Source organism: Somniosus microcephalus, chromosome 1 (assembly GCF_052327205.1).
Source record: "Somniosus microcephalus isolate GS21.2 chromosome 1, FLI_Smic_1.0, whole genome shotgun sequence".
NCBI classification, from domain to species: Eukaryota; Metazoa; Chordata; class Chondrichthyes; order Squaliformes; family Somniosidae; genus Somniosus; species Somniosus microcephalus.
Window position 1 is genome coordinate 381442447 of NC_140987.1, and position 17471 is coordinate 381459917.

Consider the following 17471-nt stretch of genomic DNA (forward strand, 5'->3'; position numbering starts at 1 on the left):
CTGTGTCTGTAGACCCTGTTTGGGGAGTATCTCCTGCACTGACGGCCTTCCATGCGCTGGCCCTTTCTGGCCTGTGCTGCCTCAGGTGGGTGAGCCGCAGCCTGTTGCTCCTGCTGCTGCTGTTGTTGCTGGATCTGCTGCTGCCGCCTCTGCTGTTGGAGATCCTCTAATGCCAAGAAGGGAAGGAGCAAAAGGCCTCCCATGCTTCTGGCAGATGCCTCCGTTGAGGAAGCGCTGAGTGAGGGTGGTGAGAGGGGCTTCCCAGAAACTCACACTGGAGAAGTGTGTGAGCCTCCAACCTTCCACAGCTGTGCCTAAGCCTTGAACAAGTTGCCCCAAGCCTCAAACAACAAGGTCCTGCAACCTACTGTAGGATTCGCAAAATTGGACTTTATATTAATAAGGGTCAAATGGCAGAAGAGGCCGTGATTTTAAAGACTGTTTTAAAAGAAGCCCAGAAAAAGGGGCATACAAAATGGCCGCCATACCATGTGACCAGCTTATTGGGACACTTTAAAATGGTTCCTGCGCAACCTCAGACAGTTTTGTGGATTCAACCCACAGCAAGTTCTGGAAGCCGTTTCTGAGAGAACGAAACCAGACCTACACGTATACATATGGATTAGATGCAGATCCAGTCAAGATCGGCCTGGAGACAGAGGCCATCTAAATGTTGACCCAGACAAAAGGGGACAATTTCATATTCATGAGAACAGCACCCAGGACTAGATAACGAGATCAGCAGGACATTAAAAACAATGAAGGTCATTCCAGACCAGAGATGGGCCTTTACCAGCCATCGAAAACATTTTAAAATATAATAACTACCCCGCTGTGCTCCCAGCCCGCCAAAAGTTAAACAAAGACTAACCTGATTTTGGGCGGGAGACGGAAGTTTCTGGAAGAAAGGTATATCTGGAAGACTTTTCGGCAGTTGGGGCAAGCTTGAATACGAACACTCAGAAGAAGAAGCACTGACTTGGAGAAAGGAGGGCTTGAGCACAGACACAGCTTCGGAGAGAGAACTGGTGGGTGAAGAGGAGTCGCTTCGGGAGAAGATCAGCAAACTCCTCTCCACCATCGGAGGAGGAAGAAGAACCAAGCCAACATCAAGAAGGCCGTCTCGAAGCCGGCGTCCCGCCCCGGGGAAACACATCGGGAGATCATCGACCATCCCTGGGCCGTTGCCGGAACGAGAGGCCATCGACCCAACTTGGGAGAAGAAACAAAAAATAAAACCCCAAGAGAAGAAACCTTCCAGCCACCCCGGCTCGGGAGAAGAGATAAAAACAAACTGAAGAAGCGATGGGAGCCAGCCCAAGGCTCCTCTGACCAGGGTCGAGCCGACGATCCTCGACCCCGCCGACATCCAGGCCCGCCGGTGTCCAGCCGCCCCAACCCCCACCTCAGGAGAGAGGTGTGGCGCAGCTCGCAGGGGTGCCACGATCCACGAGGAGACGGAGCGCCTGAAGGGACCAAAGCACAGACTTGAGTTCAAAACCTTGCACTTCCGAGTGGGATTGGTGAGCATGTTTCTGGCCCGTCACAATCAGATCTAGATAGGTTTAATAAGGGGGTGGATTTAAGGGTACAATTAACATGAGTTGTTGTCCCTCGATGTTCCGTGTGTTTCCTTATTTCATGGTGATCTTTGTAGAGTATAAGATGCCTGTATTTGCCTTAGTTAGTACTGTGTCGTTATGATTTGTTTTGTGTTTTTCCCTCCCATGTACTCCCTTATCTGCTTGCATTTGATTTGATATTTTTCCTTATGCAATAAAATTTCATTTTGTTTCATCAAACTTGGTCTACAAGAGTTTTCTCTACATTGTAGTTCCTGCCCCAAAGTCCAGAGTATAGAATCTAAGGGGCGAGTGGGTCGAACCACTCAAGGTTTTACTGTGCAAGAGAGAGAGGCCTCTAGAGAGAGAAACCTCAGGGACATCTCTCAGGAAAACCCCTTACACTACAAATGCTGTATGATTAAATCTCGTCTTCCCGGATTGACCTGCAGCTGAAAGTAAGCAAGCAGACATTGTTCACGCCAGGTTTCATCAGCGGTGTTCCCACCAGGCGTGGTTTACGTGGGGAAGGCTGAAAATTGCAAGGGCCCCTTAAAATGGCATTAAAGATGCCAATTATTGCTGATTAGGCTCCCGACGACCAGTCCCGCCTGCTGCGGGCGGGTCTGATTCGGGTCGCATTGAAACGCTGGGGCGAAAGTCGGACGGGGCGGGGAATCAGGCGGGGGGGGGGGGGGGGGGTGTGGGGGAGTTGTGGCCCCCTATTTTGCGATTTACCGCCCCCCCCCCCCCCACACCTGAAACCCCGCCTGACAGCTCCAGGAAAATCGAGGCCTATATGTTGAGTGGTGGTGTTTATTCAGATTGGTCAATTTTAGCACTGGTTCTGGTTGTTGTTAATGATAATTATCAGTGTGCTGATTGTCATTAATACATGATGATATTCTTATAAAGTCATAGATTACAACACAAAAATAGGTTTATCATGAAATAATTTGCAGTGAAATTCTATGTCCAGTATAGAATATAAATCAATGCCAGTTAACTCCCCCGTCCCATATTCTCAGTACATTCCATCAGATAAGGTAATTTTCTAAAACAGTATTAATCTCACCGGTGATTGCGTTATTTTACACCACTTTAAGGTACTTTAATTTCCAAGCCTCTTTAGCTGTCTTTGCTTTCCAGCATTCCCCAAAGGAAAAACAGATCAAGACATCTATTTCCAGACTTCTAATGCCATTCTTGTGATTCTAGCAAGGATATGTGCAAAACCAGACCAGGTGACTCTCTCTAATTCTCATCTGGTATCCCAACGACAATGCCAAGATAGAAACTCACTATATAGATGGTGAAATCATGGGTTTGAGAATGGGTGCTATAACTCTGTGGGTCTTGGACCATCTCACAATACCCTACATTTTCTTTATGGTTCATTAGAGCTTCTATCCATTAACAGCATCACCAGAAACACTTCTAATTTAGTTTCTGAGCATCCCAAGCTCTAAAGGGTAAATTTAACAGGATAATTTCTTGATAAATTTAGTACAGCCAAAAGTGAGGGATAGCGTCTCCTTAACTTCAAATGAATTAAATCCCGACATTTCTAGGGCCTAGGAAGGCAGGTCATGTCCTGTTCGGCTCTGCAGTCTTTTTGGCTGAAATTCAGATAGTGCAAACATACGTCACATAGGGGTCGATTTTCAGTGTGCTGTGAGGCGGGCTTTTAGGCGTGCGGGGGGGGGCAAAAATCCCGAAATCGGGGGTCCCGACACTATCCCGCCTCCACGTAAGTTTCAAAGAAGGCGGGTACCCGCCCCGCACTGGGACCCGCCGACCCGAGGCGGGAAAGAATTAGTGCCAATTAACTGCCTGTTAACAGGTAGTTAACAGGCAGTTTTTAGCCTAATCCCTATTTTGAAGGGTGTCGTGTGGGATTCCCGACGGCTCCAAACCACGCCAGGTTAGAAGAGGCGGGCCGTCGGGTTGAAGGACTTGGAGGGGTCGAGATGTCGGTGTTCAGGTGAGTGATGGGTGCATGAGTGCAAAGGTAAGTGTGTTTGGAGTGTCTAAAGAAGTTTAAATTACCTGTACTTACTTTTACAGCCTTCCTTCCTCTAGGCTTCGGGAGTCCATCATTCAGCCAGCACAGAAAGCAGAATGGCCGCGAGCTGTCAAAAGTGACAGCCTTCAGCGCTGGCGAGATTGCTAACTGAGTCTGCGTAGAAGGACTCAGGTTAGAAGTAAGACTGTCAGTGTTTGACAGCTTCAAACAGCTGTGAAACACTGATATTTCATCTGTCAACATGTCTTGACAGATGAAATTTCAGTCTGTGACATCACCTGTTGCCGGGTGGCCCTTAATTGGCCTGCTGAGCGGGTTCAACAAGGTCAATCAAGGGAAAATTGCGTGGATTGGCCGCATCTCGATGGAGGCGGGACTAAAACCCGAAAGTTGTAGTCCCGCCTCCTTCCCGACTTCTGAATGAAAATCCAGCCCATAGTGTTTACACTATAGCACCTCCGCCTCCAATGTCCTAGTGTATTTAACATTCTTTAATTTAAAGGAAGTAAAGGGAGTAAGTTAAGGGTAGGACATGGCAGGGCAGCTCAGCAGCGTGGAGTGCTCCTCCTGTGCTATGTGGGAAGTCAGGGACACTTTTGGTGTCCAGGGCGAAAACATGTGCAGGAAGTGTCTCCAGCTGCAGCTGCTCGAAATCCGCGTTTTGGAGCTGGAGTTGCAGCTGGAGTACCTGTGGAGCATCCGCGAAGCTGAGATCTTCGTGGATAGCACGTTTAATGAGGTGGTCACACCGTAGGTAAAGAGTGCACAGGCAGACAGGGAATGGGTGAACGCCAGACAGAGTAAAAGAACTAGGAAGGTAGTGCAGGAGTCCCCTGGGTCCATCTCCCTCTCCAACAGATTTTCCGTTTAGGATACTGCTGGGGGAGATGGTTTCTCAGGGGAATGCAGCAAGAGCCAAGTCCATGGCACTACGAGTGGCTCAGCTGCACAGGAGGGGAGGAAAAAGAGTAGAAGAGCAATAGTCATAGGGGATTCTATTGTAAGGGGAACAGATAAGACGTTTCTGTGGCCGCAGACGTGACTCCAGGATGGTATGTTGCCTCCCTGGTGCCAGGGTCAAGGATGTCACTGAACGGCTGCAGGGCGTTCTGAAGGGGGAGGGCGAACAGTCAGAGGTCGTGGTTCACATTGGTACCAACGACATAGGTAGGAAGAGGGATGAGGTCCTGCAACAAGAATTTAGGGAGCTAGGTAGCAGGTTAAAAAGCAGGACCTCAAAGGTCGTAATCTCTGGATTACTCCCGGTGCCACGTGCTAGTGAGTATAGGAATAGGAGGATAGAGCAGATGAATGTGTGGCTAAAGAGTTGGTGCAGGAGGGAGGGCTTTAGTTTCCTCAATCACTGGGTCTGCTTCTGGGGAAGGTGGGACCTGTACAAGTTGGACGGGTTGCACCTGAACCTGAACGGGACCAACATCCTTGCAGGGAGGTTTGCTAGTACTGTTGGGAGGGGGGGGGGGGGTTTAAACTAACTTGGCAGGGGGATGGGATACAGAGTGGAGCTATAGTAGGGGGTGATGCACAGCCAAATATAGAGGAAAAAACAAGTCAGCCTGGAAGGCAGAGTAAATATGTAACGGCACAAGGGAGTATGGCAAGGCTGGATGGCATTTATTTTAATGCAAGGAGTCTTGCGAGTAAAGCAGATGAAATGAAGGTGTTGATGAACACATGGGAGTATGATATTGTTGCTATCACAGAGACATGGTTGAGGGAGTGGCAGGACTGGCAGCTCAATATTCCGGGGTATGGAATCTTCAGGCGAGACAGAGGGGGGTGTAAAATAGGAGGAGGTGTCGCAATATTAATTAAGGAGTCAATTACTGCTGTAAGGAGGGATGCTATCTTAGCAGGTTCCTCTAATGAGGCCATAGGGGTAGAACTTAAAAACAAAAAGGGGGCAAACACTTTGCTGGGAGTGTACTATCGGCCCCCAAACAGTCAGGGGGAGATAGAGGAACAGATATATAGGCAAATCTCAGAAGTGTAGAAATAATAGGGTAATAATAGTAGGGGATTTCAACTTCCCCAATATTAACTGGGATAGTCAGAGTGTGAAAGGCTTAGAGGGTGCGGAATTCTTAAAGTGCATCCAGGAGAGCTTTTTGAGCCAACATGTAGAAAGTCCAACAAAAGAGGGGGCGGTACTGGACCTAATTCTAGGGAATGTAGCCGGGCAAGTGGTAGAAGTGTCAGTAGGAGAGCATTTTGGTGACGGTGACCATAATTCGGTGAGATTTAAAGTAGTCATGGAAAAGGACAAAGATGGACCGTAAATAAAGGTTCTAAATTGGGGGAAGGCCGATTTTAATATGATAAGGCAGGATCTGGCCAAAGTGGATTGGGATCAGCTATTTGAGGAAAATCCACATCAGAGCAGTGGGAGTCTTTCAGAAAAAAATAGAGAGAGTACAACGCCAACATGTTCCCGTAAAAGTCGAGGGTGGGACCAACAGGCCCAGGGAACCCTGGATGTCAAGGGATATACAAGAATGGATTAGGAAAAAAAGGGAGGCTTTTGGCAGATACAAAGGACTAAAATCAGTGGAAGCCCTAGAGGAGAATAGAAAGTGCAGGGGGGTACTTAAAAAATAAATTAGGAGAGCTAAGAAGGGGCATGAAAAAACACTGGCAGGCAAAATAAAGGAAAATCCCAAGGTGTTTTATAAGTATATTAAGGGAAAGAGGATAACCAGGGAAAGAGTAGGGCCCATTAGGGACCAAAGTGGCAATCTGTGTGCAGAGCCGGATGTGGGTGAGGTTTTAAATGAATATTTTGCATCTGTGTTCACTATGGAGAAGGACAATGTAGGCATAGAAATCAGGCAGGGGGATTGTGATATACTTGAACAAATTAGTATTGTGAGGGAGGAGGTACTAGCGGTTTTAGCAGGCTTAAAAGTGGATAAATCCCCAGGCCCAGACGAGATGTATCCCAGGCTGCTGTGTGAGGCAAGGGAGGAGATTGCAGGGGCTCTGACACAAATTTTCAGAACCTCTCTGGCCACAGGGGAGGTGCCAGAGGACTGGAGGACAGCTAACGTAGTACCATTATTCAAGAAGGGTAGTAGGGATAAACTAGGGAATTACAGGCCAGTGAGCCTAACATCAGTGGTAGAGAAATTATTGGAAAAAATTCTGAGGGACAGAATTAGTCTCCACTTGGAGAGCCAAGGATAAATCAAGGATAGTCAGCATGGCTTTGTCCAGGGGAGATCATGTCTAACCAATTTGATTGAATTTTTCGAGGGGGTGACTAGGTGTGTGGATGAGGGTAGTGCAGTTGATGTAGTCTACATGGACTTCAGTAAGGCTTTTGACAAAGTCCCGCATGGGAGACTGGTCAAGAAGGTAAGAGCCCATGGGATCCAGGGCAATTTGGCACATTGGATCCAAAATTGGCTTAGTGGCAGGAGGCAGAGGGTGATGGTCAAAGGTTGTTTTTGTGACTGGAAGCCTGTGTCCTGCAGGGATCGGTGCTGGGTCCTTTGCTGTTTGTAGTATACATTAATGATTTAGATATGATCAGTAAGGAGGTATGATCAGTAAGTTCGCAGATGGTACCTAGATGGTAAGGAGACCTACATCAGAATGTTGTTTATAGACTACAGCTCAGCATTCAACACTATCGTCCCCAACAAGCTGGCCACCAAACTCTTGGCCTGAACACTTCCCTCTGCAACTGGACCCTGGACTTCCTAACAAACAGACCCCAGTCTGTCAAATTAGGTAACCACACCTCCCCGCCCCCCCCGACCCTGAACACGGGGGCCCCACAAGGATGTGTGCTGAGCCCCCTCCTCTACTCCCTCTTCACCCACGACTGTGTGGCTGTTAATGGTTCCAACACCATCATCAAGTTTGCAGATGACACCACGGTAGTAGGCCAGATCACCAACAACGATGAGTCAGCCTACAGGGAGAAGGTCCAGCATCTCGTGAAGTGGTGCGCCGACAACAACCTGGCCCTTAACACCAAGAAAACAAAGGAAATAATCGTGGACTTCAGGAAGTCCAAAGGCGGAAGTCACACCCCCATCCACATCAATGGGGCGGAGGTGGAAAGGGTGGCCAGCTTTAAGTTCCTCGGAGTCCACATCACGGAAGACCTCTCCTGGTCCCTCAACACCTCCTCTCTGGTGAAGAAGGCCCAGCAGCGCCTATATTTCTTGAGGAGGCTGAAGGGATGTAATCTGTCACCCCCGATCCTCTCTAACTTCTACCGCTGCACTATAGAGAGCATCCTGACAAACTGTATCACGGTATGGTACGGCAGCTGTAGCTCCCATGACCGGAAAGCCCTGCAGCGGTTAGTCAAAACTGCCCAACGCATTACCGGCACCCGGCTACCGACCATAGAACATATATATCAGAAACGCTGCCTACGGAGGGCACGGTCCATCATCAAAGACCCTACCCACCCCAGCCACAGTCTGTTCGCCCTCCTACCATCTGGAAGACGCTACAGATGCATTCGCACCCGTACGACCAGATTTAGGAACAGCTTCTTTCACAGAAATCACAGAAACCCCACAGTGCAGATAGAGGCCATTTCGGCCCATCGAGCCTGCACCGACACATATCCCACCCGATCCCCGTAACCCCTACACCAACACATATCCCACCCTATCCTCCTAACACTATGGGTCAATTTTTATCATAGCCAATCAATCAACCTAACCCGCACATTTTTGGACTGTGGGAGGAAACCGGAGCACCCGGAGAAAACCCACGCAAACACGGGGAGAATGTGCAAACTCCACACAGACAGTCACCCGAGGCCGGATTCGAACCCGGGTCCCTGGCGCTGTGAGGCAACAGTGCTAACCACTATGCCACCGTGCTGCCCAGGGCTGTCATCCTACTGAACTCCACAAATAAACACTAAAGCCTGCACATCTGCCGATGCACTTTATTATGGTCATATTTATGCTAATATATATGTACAAATGTATGTTGAAATGTTTAAGTGTCCTAATCCAAATTGTACACTCTCGGGAGCCGCAAGCCTACATTTCGTTGTACTGCACTTGTGCACTAACAATGACAATAAAAGTTGATTTGATTTGATTTGATTTGAGATGACATGAAAATTGGTGGAATGGTAAATAGCGAGGAGGGAAGCCTTAGGCTACAGGACGATATAGACGGGTTGGTCAGATGGACAGAACAGTGGCAAATGGAATTTAAGCCTGAAAAGTGTGAGGTGATGCATTTTGGGAGGACTAACAAAGCAAGGGAATACACAATGAATGGTAGGACCCTAGGAAGGACAGAGGATCAGAGGGACCTTGGTGTGCATGTACATAGATCCCTGAAGGCAGCAGGACAGGTAGATAAGGTGGTTAAGAAGGCATATGGGATACTTGCCTTCATTAGCCGAGGCATAGAATATAAGAGCAGGGAGGTTATGATGGAGCTGTACAAAACGCTAGTTAGGCCACAGCTGGAATACTGTGTGCAGTTCTAGTCGCCACACTATAGGAAGGATGTGATTGCATTGGAGAGATTCACCAGGATGTTACCTGGGCTGGAGCGCTTCAGCTATGAAGAGAGACTGGACAGGCTGGGGTTGTTTTCCTTAGAGCAGAGAAGGCTGAGGGGGGACCTGATTGAGGTGTACAAAATTATGAGGGGCATAGCTAGGGTAGATAGAAAGGAACTTTTCCCCTTAGTAGAGGGGTCAATAACCAGGGGGCATAGTTTCAAGGTAAGGGGTAGGAGGTTTAGAGGGGATTTGAGGAAAAAAAATTTCACCGAGAGGGTGGTTAGAGTCTGGAACTCTCTGCCTGAAAGGATGGTAGAGGCAGGAACCCTCAACATTCAAGAAGCATTTAGATGAGCACTTGAAATGCCATAGCATACAAGGTTACGGACCAAGTGCTGGAAAATGGGATTAGAATAGATAGGGCTTGATGGCCGGCGCGGACATGATGGGCCGAAGGGCCTCTTCCTGTGCTGTATGACTCTGTGATTAATGTTTCCAAGATCTATAACAGGTGTAACCATATTCAAGGACATCCTCCCACTCAATGGTATATAACTACAAAAGGTAATTTTTCTTCACCTATATTGTATTGTAGATTATATTTATTGTTAGATTATCTCTATCCCTTGTGAGTTACTCAGTTCTGATCACCCTCTGTGAAACTGTGGTTATTTCAGTTTATCTCTATTTACGAAATAAACCCATTTTATGCATAAATCCAAAACTAATAGGCGGGTGATTAAAACTTCGTGCCTAATTCAACATTGCTTTTAGCAGATTAAAGCTCCCGGCAATCAGTTAGGACTGAACTTGAGGCCTTCTGAAATCTGACAGCCAGTGTAAATAGTGCATCCTGAATCCCTCCCAATTTCAAGCAAATCCAGCAATATAAACTGTTGAAACCACCATGGTCCCATAGTGGCATCTGCTCCTTGATGCCTACAGTTTATGAGAAATAAATTGTGTATGTGAATGCACATACCTTGATGTGGGTAACTAATAGTAATCTGCCTGTCTTGTTAATAGCCAGCAGGGTAGCCACTAGTCCTGGATGACATTCAGATGATGCAGCATAAATGTGGCATACGGCACCAGTTCCACCAATGGCTGGCCTAGAAATTCAGTTGCGTTTGCGCCCACTTATTGGCTATAAAGTGGTTTGCGCCTGAAGTTTTTTATCGCCCGAAATTCAGATGGACCCTAACATCGGCGTTAGCCGGTAGTGCCGCGCCGGCACCGATGACGTCATCGGTGTGCGCAGCGCCCCGGTTGCAATGCTATTCCGGCCCGATGGCCAAATTCAGTTGCGGCCGCCTCGCCCGTGGCAGCCGCAAACAGCGTTTGTGAAACGGGGTTTTGCAGCTCCGAAAGGCCAGCGCATAAAGGTGGAGCGGCGGCCGGCCGCTTTCCCGGCGGCCGCCTGCCCGCACCTCCCTCCCCGGACTCCTGCACCACCCCCCCGCGGCATTGATGTCTGAGTCCCGCGAGCCCGGCACTTCTCCGTGGTGCCGGGCTCATTTGCAGGGGGAATCCACCGGCGATCTGACGGCTGCAGGCAGCTCCTCCTTAAGAGAAGGAGGAGGCCTGCAGTACCCCAGCCTGCCGCACCGCATCGGGTGCCGCAGCGGCAGCTGGACGCCTGAAAGTGACATTCATCGCCCCTAGCGAGGCGGCCAAACCCTGCAATAGCGCCCGCCGCCGTCTTGGCCCATCGCAACTGAATTTTAGGCGGGCGCTACGGGAATCCTGGCGAGCGCAAAATTTCGGGCGCAAAAGACCTGGCGGGGCCATACCGAATTTCTAGGCCGCTGTGTGTGTAAATGAATTACCCAATATAGTTTTGAGCCATACATATTAGGAAGGTCCCAGGTTCAATCCTCCGGTGACATTGAGTTAACTGGTCTCAGCTGTGATGCTCCCATGGAAGAATAGCCAGTAGAAACTCAAGCCTAGATTTTCCTATTGGTTATTTTTACATCTGCAATAACCTATTTATGCTAAGTTAACAATGGCATTAAAATCATGCCAATGGCAAATCTCAGGCTTGCTGTCTAGACCCACAGATGAAGAACAGTCAATTGGGTGAGGAGGTACAAAGGGCTCCCCAAACCCAAGGAATTTATCCTAATATGAGACACTGCATTGAGAAAAAAGAGAAAACTGAAAAAGTGACATAAATTTCTTTATTCTTGTGAGGTATTCAATTTTGATAATACTTTAGGTGCCATCGTTTGCACTGTGCATCCAAATTATAAAGCAGTAATTCTACTAATTCAAGCCAGGCGCATTTGAATAGTCTTGATAAACCTATCCGACTGCTATAAATCATGACACTGATCTCACTGGTGAACTACATTTTTAAAGTGCATTTACTGCTAAATTATTTGTAAAAACTCTTTTGATTTCTTTCAGACTGACAGATGACCACCCAGCAAGGTTTTCAATAGGAACTCCAGGAAGTACTTTACAAAAACACAGCAATTCCTAGGTAGGCCATCATGCTATCTTTCAGGAATATGAATCTCTGAATATCACATTTTTCTAATAAAATTCTTCTGATGTGTTCAAAGATCAAGTTGAGATTCGGGTTGGGGGGCAGGTACTGGGAAGAAAGACGATAAATTTGGGTCTATTGAGAAAACCCCAATTATTTATGATGTGTACTTTTATATCTTTGATCGTTTATTCTATTTCACAAAAATCCAAATGTGCCGTGCTTTTATTTGTCAGAACTAATGCATCACTCCAGTTGCCTGAAGGCTATAGTCTGGCTTGCACATGCAAACCAATGAATAAATTAATTTTGTAAATCTACCTCCTTCCCTCCAAGATTTAAATCATCCTCATTTTTAAGTTCTCGTCCTTCATCCTCATACTTTGTAATAATCACTGTCACATTTCAACATTTTTGACTCTTTGGCCCAGGAGGGATTTTTTGGATTAATTTAGATTAAAATGATGCTGATAAATTAAATTCAGATCACAAGGGGTTAAATCTAAACAACACACAAGCTTCTAGGAATGCAGATTAGATCCAGATGGAGCATGCCCAGAATAGTGCTATTCATACACCACAGCAGTTTCAGACAATGTTTTTTTAAGAAGCTTTGTTTACAAGATTTAAATTTGTATTGAACTGCCTTTCTCTCCACTTTTCTCTCTCTCTCTCTCATCCATCTCTACTCCCCCATGTCTCACAGGTGCAAGCGATCAACACTGACCTTTGCTAACTGTCAACAAAACCTAGGTGAGATCATTAGTTGGTTTCAAAATTATAGATTTTTTGAAAATGGAATTAACATTAAATAAAGTCCTACTCTCTCTCTCCCGCCCCCTCAGCTTACACCTTTTTTAAAGTTTGTAGAACAAATGTAACTATAATAGGTGTTTAATTAAAACAGTCATTTTTCTATCCTGTTATGCAGAGACATTTATAGCCTCTTTAAAAAAAATATATATATTTTATCAATAAAGTTGTTGAAATTTGTCCTCTTGTATTTTCAAAATTATTGAAGTGCTAGAAGCTAAAGGAAAATATTCCATTAATATATTTGACAGTGGTACTGATGAATCCTGGGAAGTTATGTACACTACACATACTTGTACCACATAATCCAAGTTCAGCTCAGTCACAGCTCTGGGCAAACAGATCAAGTCTAAGCCCAGACTTTTGGGAGAGGCTGAGACCTTCAAGTAAAAACTTTAGTGAAGGCATCAAAAGACAATTCATTAAATAATGTAATCATAGAGTCATAATGGCACAGGAGGCCATTCAGCCCATTGAGTCTGCGCCAGCTCTCTGTAGAGCAATCCAGCCAGTCCCATTTCCCCACTCTATCCCCGTAGCCCTGCAAGTTTATTTCCCTCAAGTGCCTATCCAGTCTCCCCTTGAAAACATTGAGTGTCTCCGCTTCCACCACTTCCGTTGGCAGCGAATTCCAGGTCATCACCACTCGCTGCGTAAAAAAGCTTTTCCTCACGTCCCCCCTGTATCTCTTGCCCAAAACCTTAAATCTGTGTCCCCTAGTCCTTGTACCATCAACTAGTGAGAACAGCCTTTCCCCGTCTAGCCTATCCAAACCCGTCATAATCTTGTACACCTCTATCAAACCACCTTTGCTCTAATGAAAACAAATCCAACTTCTCCAACCTGTCCTTGTAGCTAAGATTCCCCCATCCCCAGAACCATTTGGTAAATCTCCTCTGCACCCTCTCAAGGGCCTTCACATCCTTCCTAAAGTGTGGTGACCAGAACTGGATGCAATACTCCAGTTGTGGCCTAACCAGCGCTTTATAAAGGTTCAGCATAACTTCTCTACTTTTGTACTCAATACCTGTATTTATGAAGCCCAAGATCCCATATGCTTTGTTAACCACTCTCTCAATATGTCCTGCCACCTTCAGGGACCTATGCACATCAACTCCCAGGTCTCTCTGTCTCTGCACACACTTTAAAACTGTGCCATTAAGTGTATATTGCCTCTCCCTGTTCCTTCTGCCAAAATGCATCACCTCACACTTCTCTGTATTAAATTCCACCTGCCATTTGTCTGCCCATTCTGCTAGCCTTTCTATGTCCTGTTGCAGTCAATTGATATCATCACAGCAGTTTGCCACACCCCCAAGTTTGGGGTCATGTTATTATGAAATATACAATTCCTTAAATGTATTTTGTTTAAACCTTTATTTTGGATATTAGAAATTTCAGTTACTGAGGAAAAAATTTGAAGATGAAAAAATGCTCTGAAAACAGTTTGTGTGTTTTATGGTAACCCGGTGACCAGATGATGCAATCAGAGTGACAAGTTTACATATACAAAAATCCATTCTAAATGTTAACATAGAAATTTATAGTGGGAAAAAGTTGATTCAGAATGTGTGATAAAAATGTGACAAGAGGAAGTCAATCTTTGCAGGCAGGAAGTTTGTGCACATGCAAGATCTTTAAACTGTTACAGATATAGATAAAAGTTTTGAGATGTATCTGTCTTGCGTCAGGTATCACACTTTGTCACCCTTGCAAGTCAGTCATTTCTGACTTTTAATTCTCAATATCTTCCTAAAAGCAATTAACCTCTAACTGACCCCAGGAAGGCACAGCAATTAAAACTTTGTGGTCCTAGAGAACACACTGGATTACACACAGCTTCAGTTTGGCAGCAGACAAGTACAATTCGTGTGTATTAATGCTCCTGTCCTTATAAAACAGAATATCCTTCAATTTACCATCAGCAATGTCACAGGAGATCCGCTCGTCCCTGTTGCAATTAAGATGAATTGGAAAATTCAATCTTACCATCGCCGTGATGTAGATCCAGATCTACGTATAAAACTCGATCAAACTTCTTTCGCAGTTTTAAAATGCCAAGCACAGCATCATTCAAGTAACAAAACCCAGATGCTTCATCTCTTCAGGAAAAAAACAGAAACAGGTAGATATGAGAACATGGTGGCTTTTCTCACAATGATATTAACAGATTATGCATCTACAGAATGGAATATGCCTATTTTTTGTGGTCTTAAAAAATAAAAAATCTTGGTAAACCACAGTGAGTAAATCCTAGATAACAACTTTGGACTTCCAAATGTTTTCTGGAACAAGGACAAAAGTGATAAGTTTCATCACTTTTCCAGAGGAGGCTGCACTGGCATCCTGAACCATCCCATGAACTGACACAATGGGCTGGAATTTCCTGTGGGGGTATAATCGGGAAGTTGCATCCGAAACTACACCCATTCGTGCACCCAATTTTCCAGTGTCTATTTATATCCCAATTTCCTGCCAATCGCATTAACATATGCCGGAACGTAAACAAGCGGAAATCAGTGGAAACAATCGGAGCTGCGGAAAGCGTTAAACTCACACCATGGGGGAAATTTTAGGCCAAAAAACGGGTGGGTTGGGGTCGTGTGGGAAGTTAAAGTGTTAAAAATCTAAATCCCGACCAGAACCCGCCCATTTCCAATTTTAACGGAGGTAGGCAGCCACTCTGCTCCCAGGAGCCGGATCGTCCATTTAAATATTATAATGAGGCTGCGTGCCTCGGATTTAACCTCCATTTTAAATTTAACTGCAGCTGGTTGGGTTTTGCAAGCCTTGTGAAACCCACTAGCTGATGGAAGGTGAGGACTGCTCCTGGATGCAGCGTCCTTGCCTAACCCTACCCCCACGAGCCTCCACCCCCCAGCCCACCGATGTCGTCTGTCTCCCACCCCCCCCGCCGACACTCCGGAGCCCCACCTCCCCGCTTCTCTGACCGGTTCCAACACTCTCCCAGATCTGCCACTCCGGCCTCTGATCTGCTCTGGCCCTCCTTACCCCGGTCATCCGATCGGTCCCAATCCCCCACCCCACCCCCGATCCGGCACCCGATCTGCTCCGGACACACCCCCCCGCCCCAACTTCCAATCGGTCCCGACCCCCATCCCGCTCCTCCGATCGGTCCCAACACCACCCCTTGCCCCGATCTGCTGCTCCGGCCCCTGATTGGCCCCCCCACAACCCCACCCAACTCCTACGGCCTTCCCTGTGCTCCCCCCGACCCCCACCCGATCCCTCCCTCCCTCCTCTCTGCAGCCTGGTTCTACAGGCCTACCCGCCCGCAGCCAGCCAGCCTCTCAATCTGGCCGGCTGCGGGTGGAAAAGAGAGGTTTCCAATGCAAATCAGGCCCTGCCGTTAAATTCAGCAGGGCCTGTGGGAAACCCGTTTTCCCGGGTTTCCCGACCAGCCGCTCCCAACCTGCCAAACTATTAAAATTCAGGCCCATGTATTCCTCCTTCTTGCTATCTAACTATCATTCATGCATATTAGGCACAGTGCATCTTTAAGAACATGCAATCGTGGAAGCTTTTCAATTTTTAATGTGACTTATACTGATGCCATAAAAATGCATTCTAAGAAACCTAAAATACTCTACAGGTCTCAGTGAGGATAAAAAAAATTTAATTCTCAAAAAATAGCAATAAAATTTAATCTGCATTTACAGCTCTTTAGCGGAGACATTACCTTTGGAGGCATAACAGATAGAGGAAATCGGACGTAGCACAATTACACGCGTAACAGACTTACGCCCGAGTTTCCTCCATCTTTTACACCGAGTATTTGCTTTACACCCCGTTACACATGTCTCTGGGGGCAAATAAATATGGAAGTCCACCCCAGTCAGTTTATCTCAGGCTCCAAAAGCCTAATTAGCTTACTGAAGTTTAGAAGTCCCGTACTTATGGTTTCCTTCACTTTAGTGGTCATGTTTAATATGCCTTGTTCTTAACACCAAACCTCATACAGCCTATGGACCTCGTCACAGTACATCCTCCCACAGGAGAGGGGTGGGAATAAATATATAAATCATTGGTGGCATGTTCAGAATCATTGGTGCATACACCTCTTAGTGTCTTTTACAGAAGTTTAATTTAAGAAAAAAAATGTGACTTGAAATGACCACCTATAGCTGCCTAACTTAGGCACATAATTCTATTGATTTTATGCTCCTCTGATGTGACTGATTTTGGATACAACCCAAATTAACTGCCACTCTACATTATATAGTCTAGCCCTAGTGAAGGATAGTAATTCTTGACGATAAGATTAACATTTGAAAAACTCGTTATCCCAAGGATCAATAATCGCAATGCTCTTGAAGAGTTACCACAGCACGATTCCTGGAAACCTTACCAACCTCAATCCCAGAAAATAGTTCTGTGGTATTTATCTAATTTTCTTCTCTTCCCATATCCCAGTTCTTATTTTCTCACCCTCTTTAGCCCCCCCCGTGTCACGCACTAACCCCCAATGAGAGTGGGAAACAACCTGTTCACATGTTCCTGCCAATGTGACTCTTTAGCCATCTGCTGGGAGGTTGATAAGGAACTCCCAAAATGAATTACTCTACTTTCCCTCTCGTAAATGAGAAAATGACTATGCCAGGATACCCATATTGTATATTAATACTGTTATTATAAAGTAGAATTCAACAATGTAAAGAACATAAAAAGCAGTTTAAAACACTTCTGCAGTTCAAGAATATTAAGAAGCCACAATTGTTATCACGAAAGAAGCACTCGCCTTCCACTGCTTCAAATGAGAAGATGGTCTGTGAGTGTCCAAACTAAAAGGTCAGATCTGTTTCTGCCATCTTGCTGACAGTACACCAACTGAAGTCTACAGAATGTTAAGTTCACAACCACAATCAATCTGAATAGAATTACTAAGTGATGGGACATGAAAAATAATCCACAAAAAGATTTCCTCTTGTCACAAGTTAAATTATTTTCTGTATTTCTGTTTCTCAAGCTGCTAATTCTATTTCTAACATATGTCTGTGTGGCCCACCATGATGAATGATTTCAAACTTGGAAACACTGCTGACACAA

At 46.0% G+C, this 17471-nt stretch overlaps 1 protein-coding gene across 6 annotated transcripts in view; it reads right to left on the reverse strand.

Moving 5' to 3' along the window:
- hdac8 (histone deacetylase 8) overlaps positions 1-17471 on the reverse strand; it is a 105171-nt gene that overhangs the window by 39129 nt on the left and 48571 nt on the right. For 5 of the 6 annotated variants that reach the window (XR_015079423.1, XR_015079424.1, XM_085996192.1 and 2 more), the window contains one exon: positions 14394-14506. The exons of the other annotated variant lie outside the window; for it this stretch is intronic. Coding sequence is in view for 3 of the 5 variants with exons in the window: in XM_085996192.1 (XP_085852318.1) it covers positions 14394-14506 (113 nt within the window). In the remaining 2 variants the exon portion in view is untranslated. The remainder of the gene's footprint in view (positions 1-14393; positions 14507-17471) is intronic. 6 annotated transcript variants of the gene reach the window in all.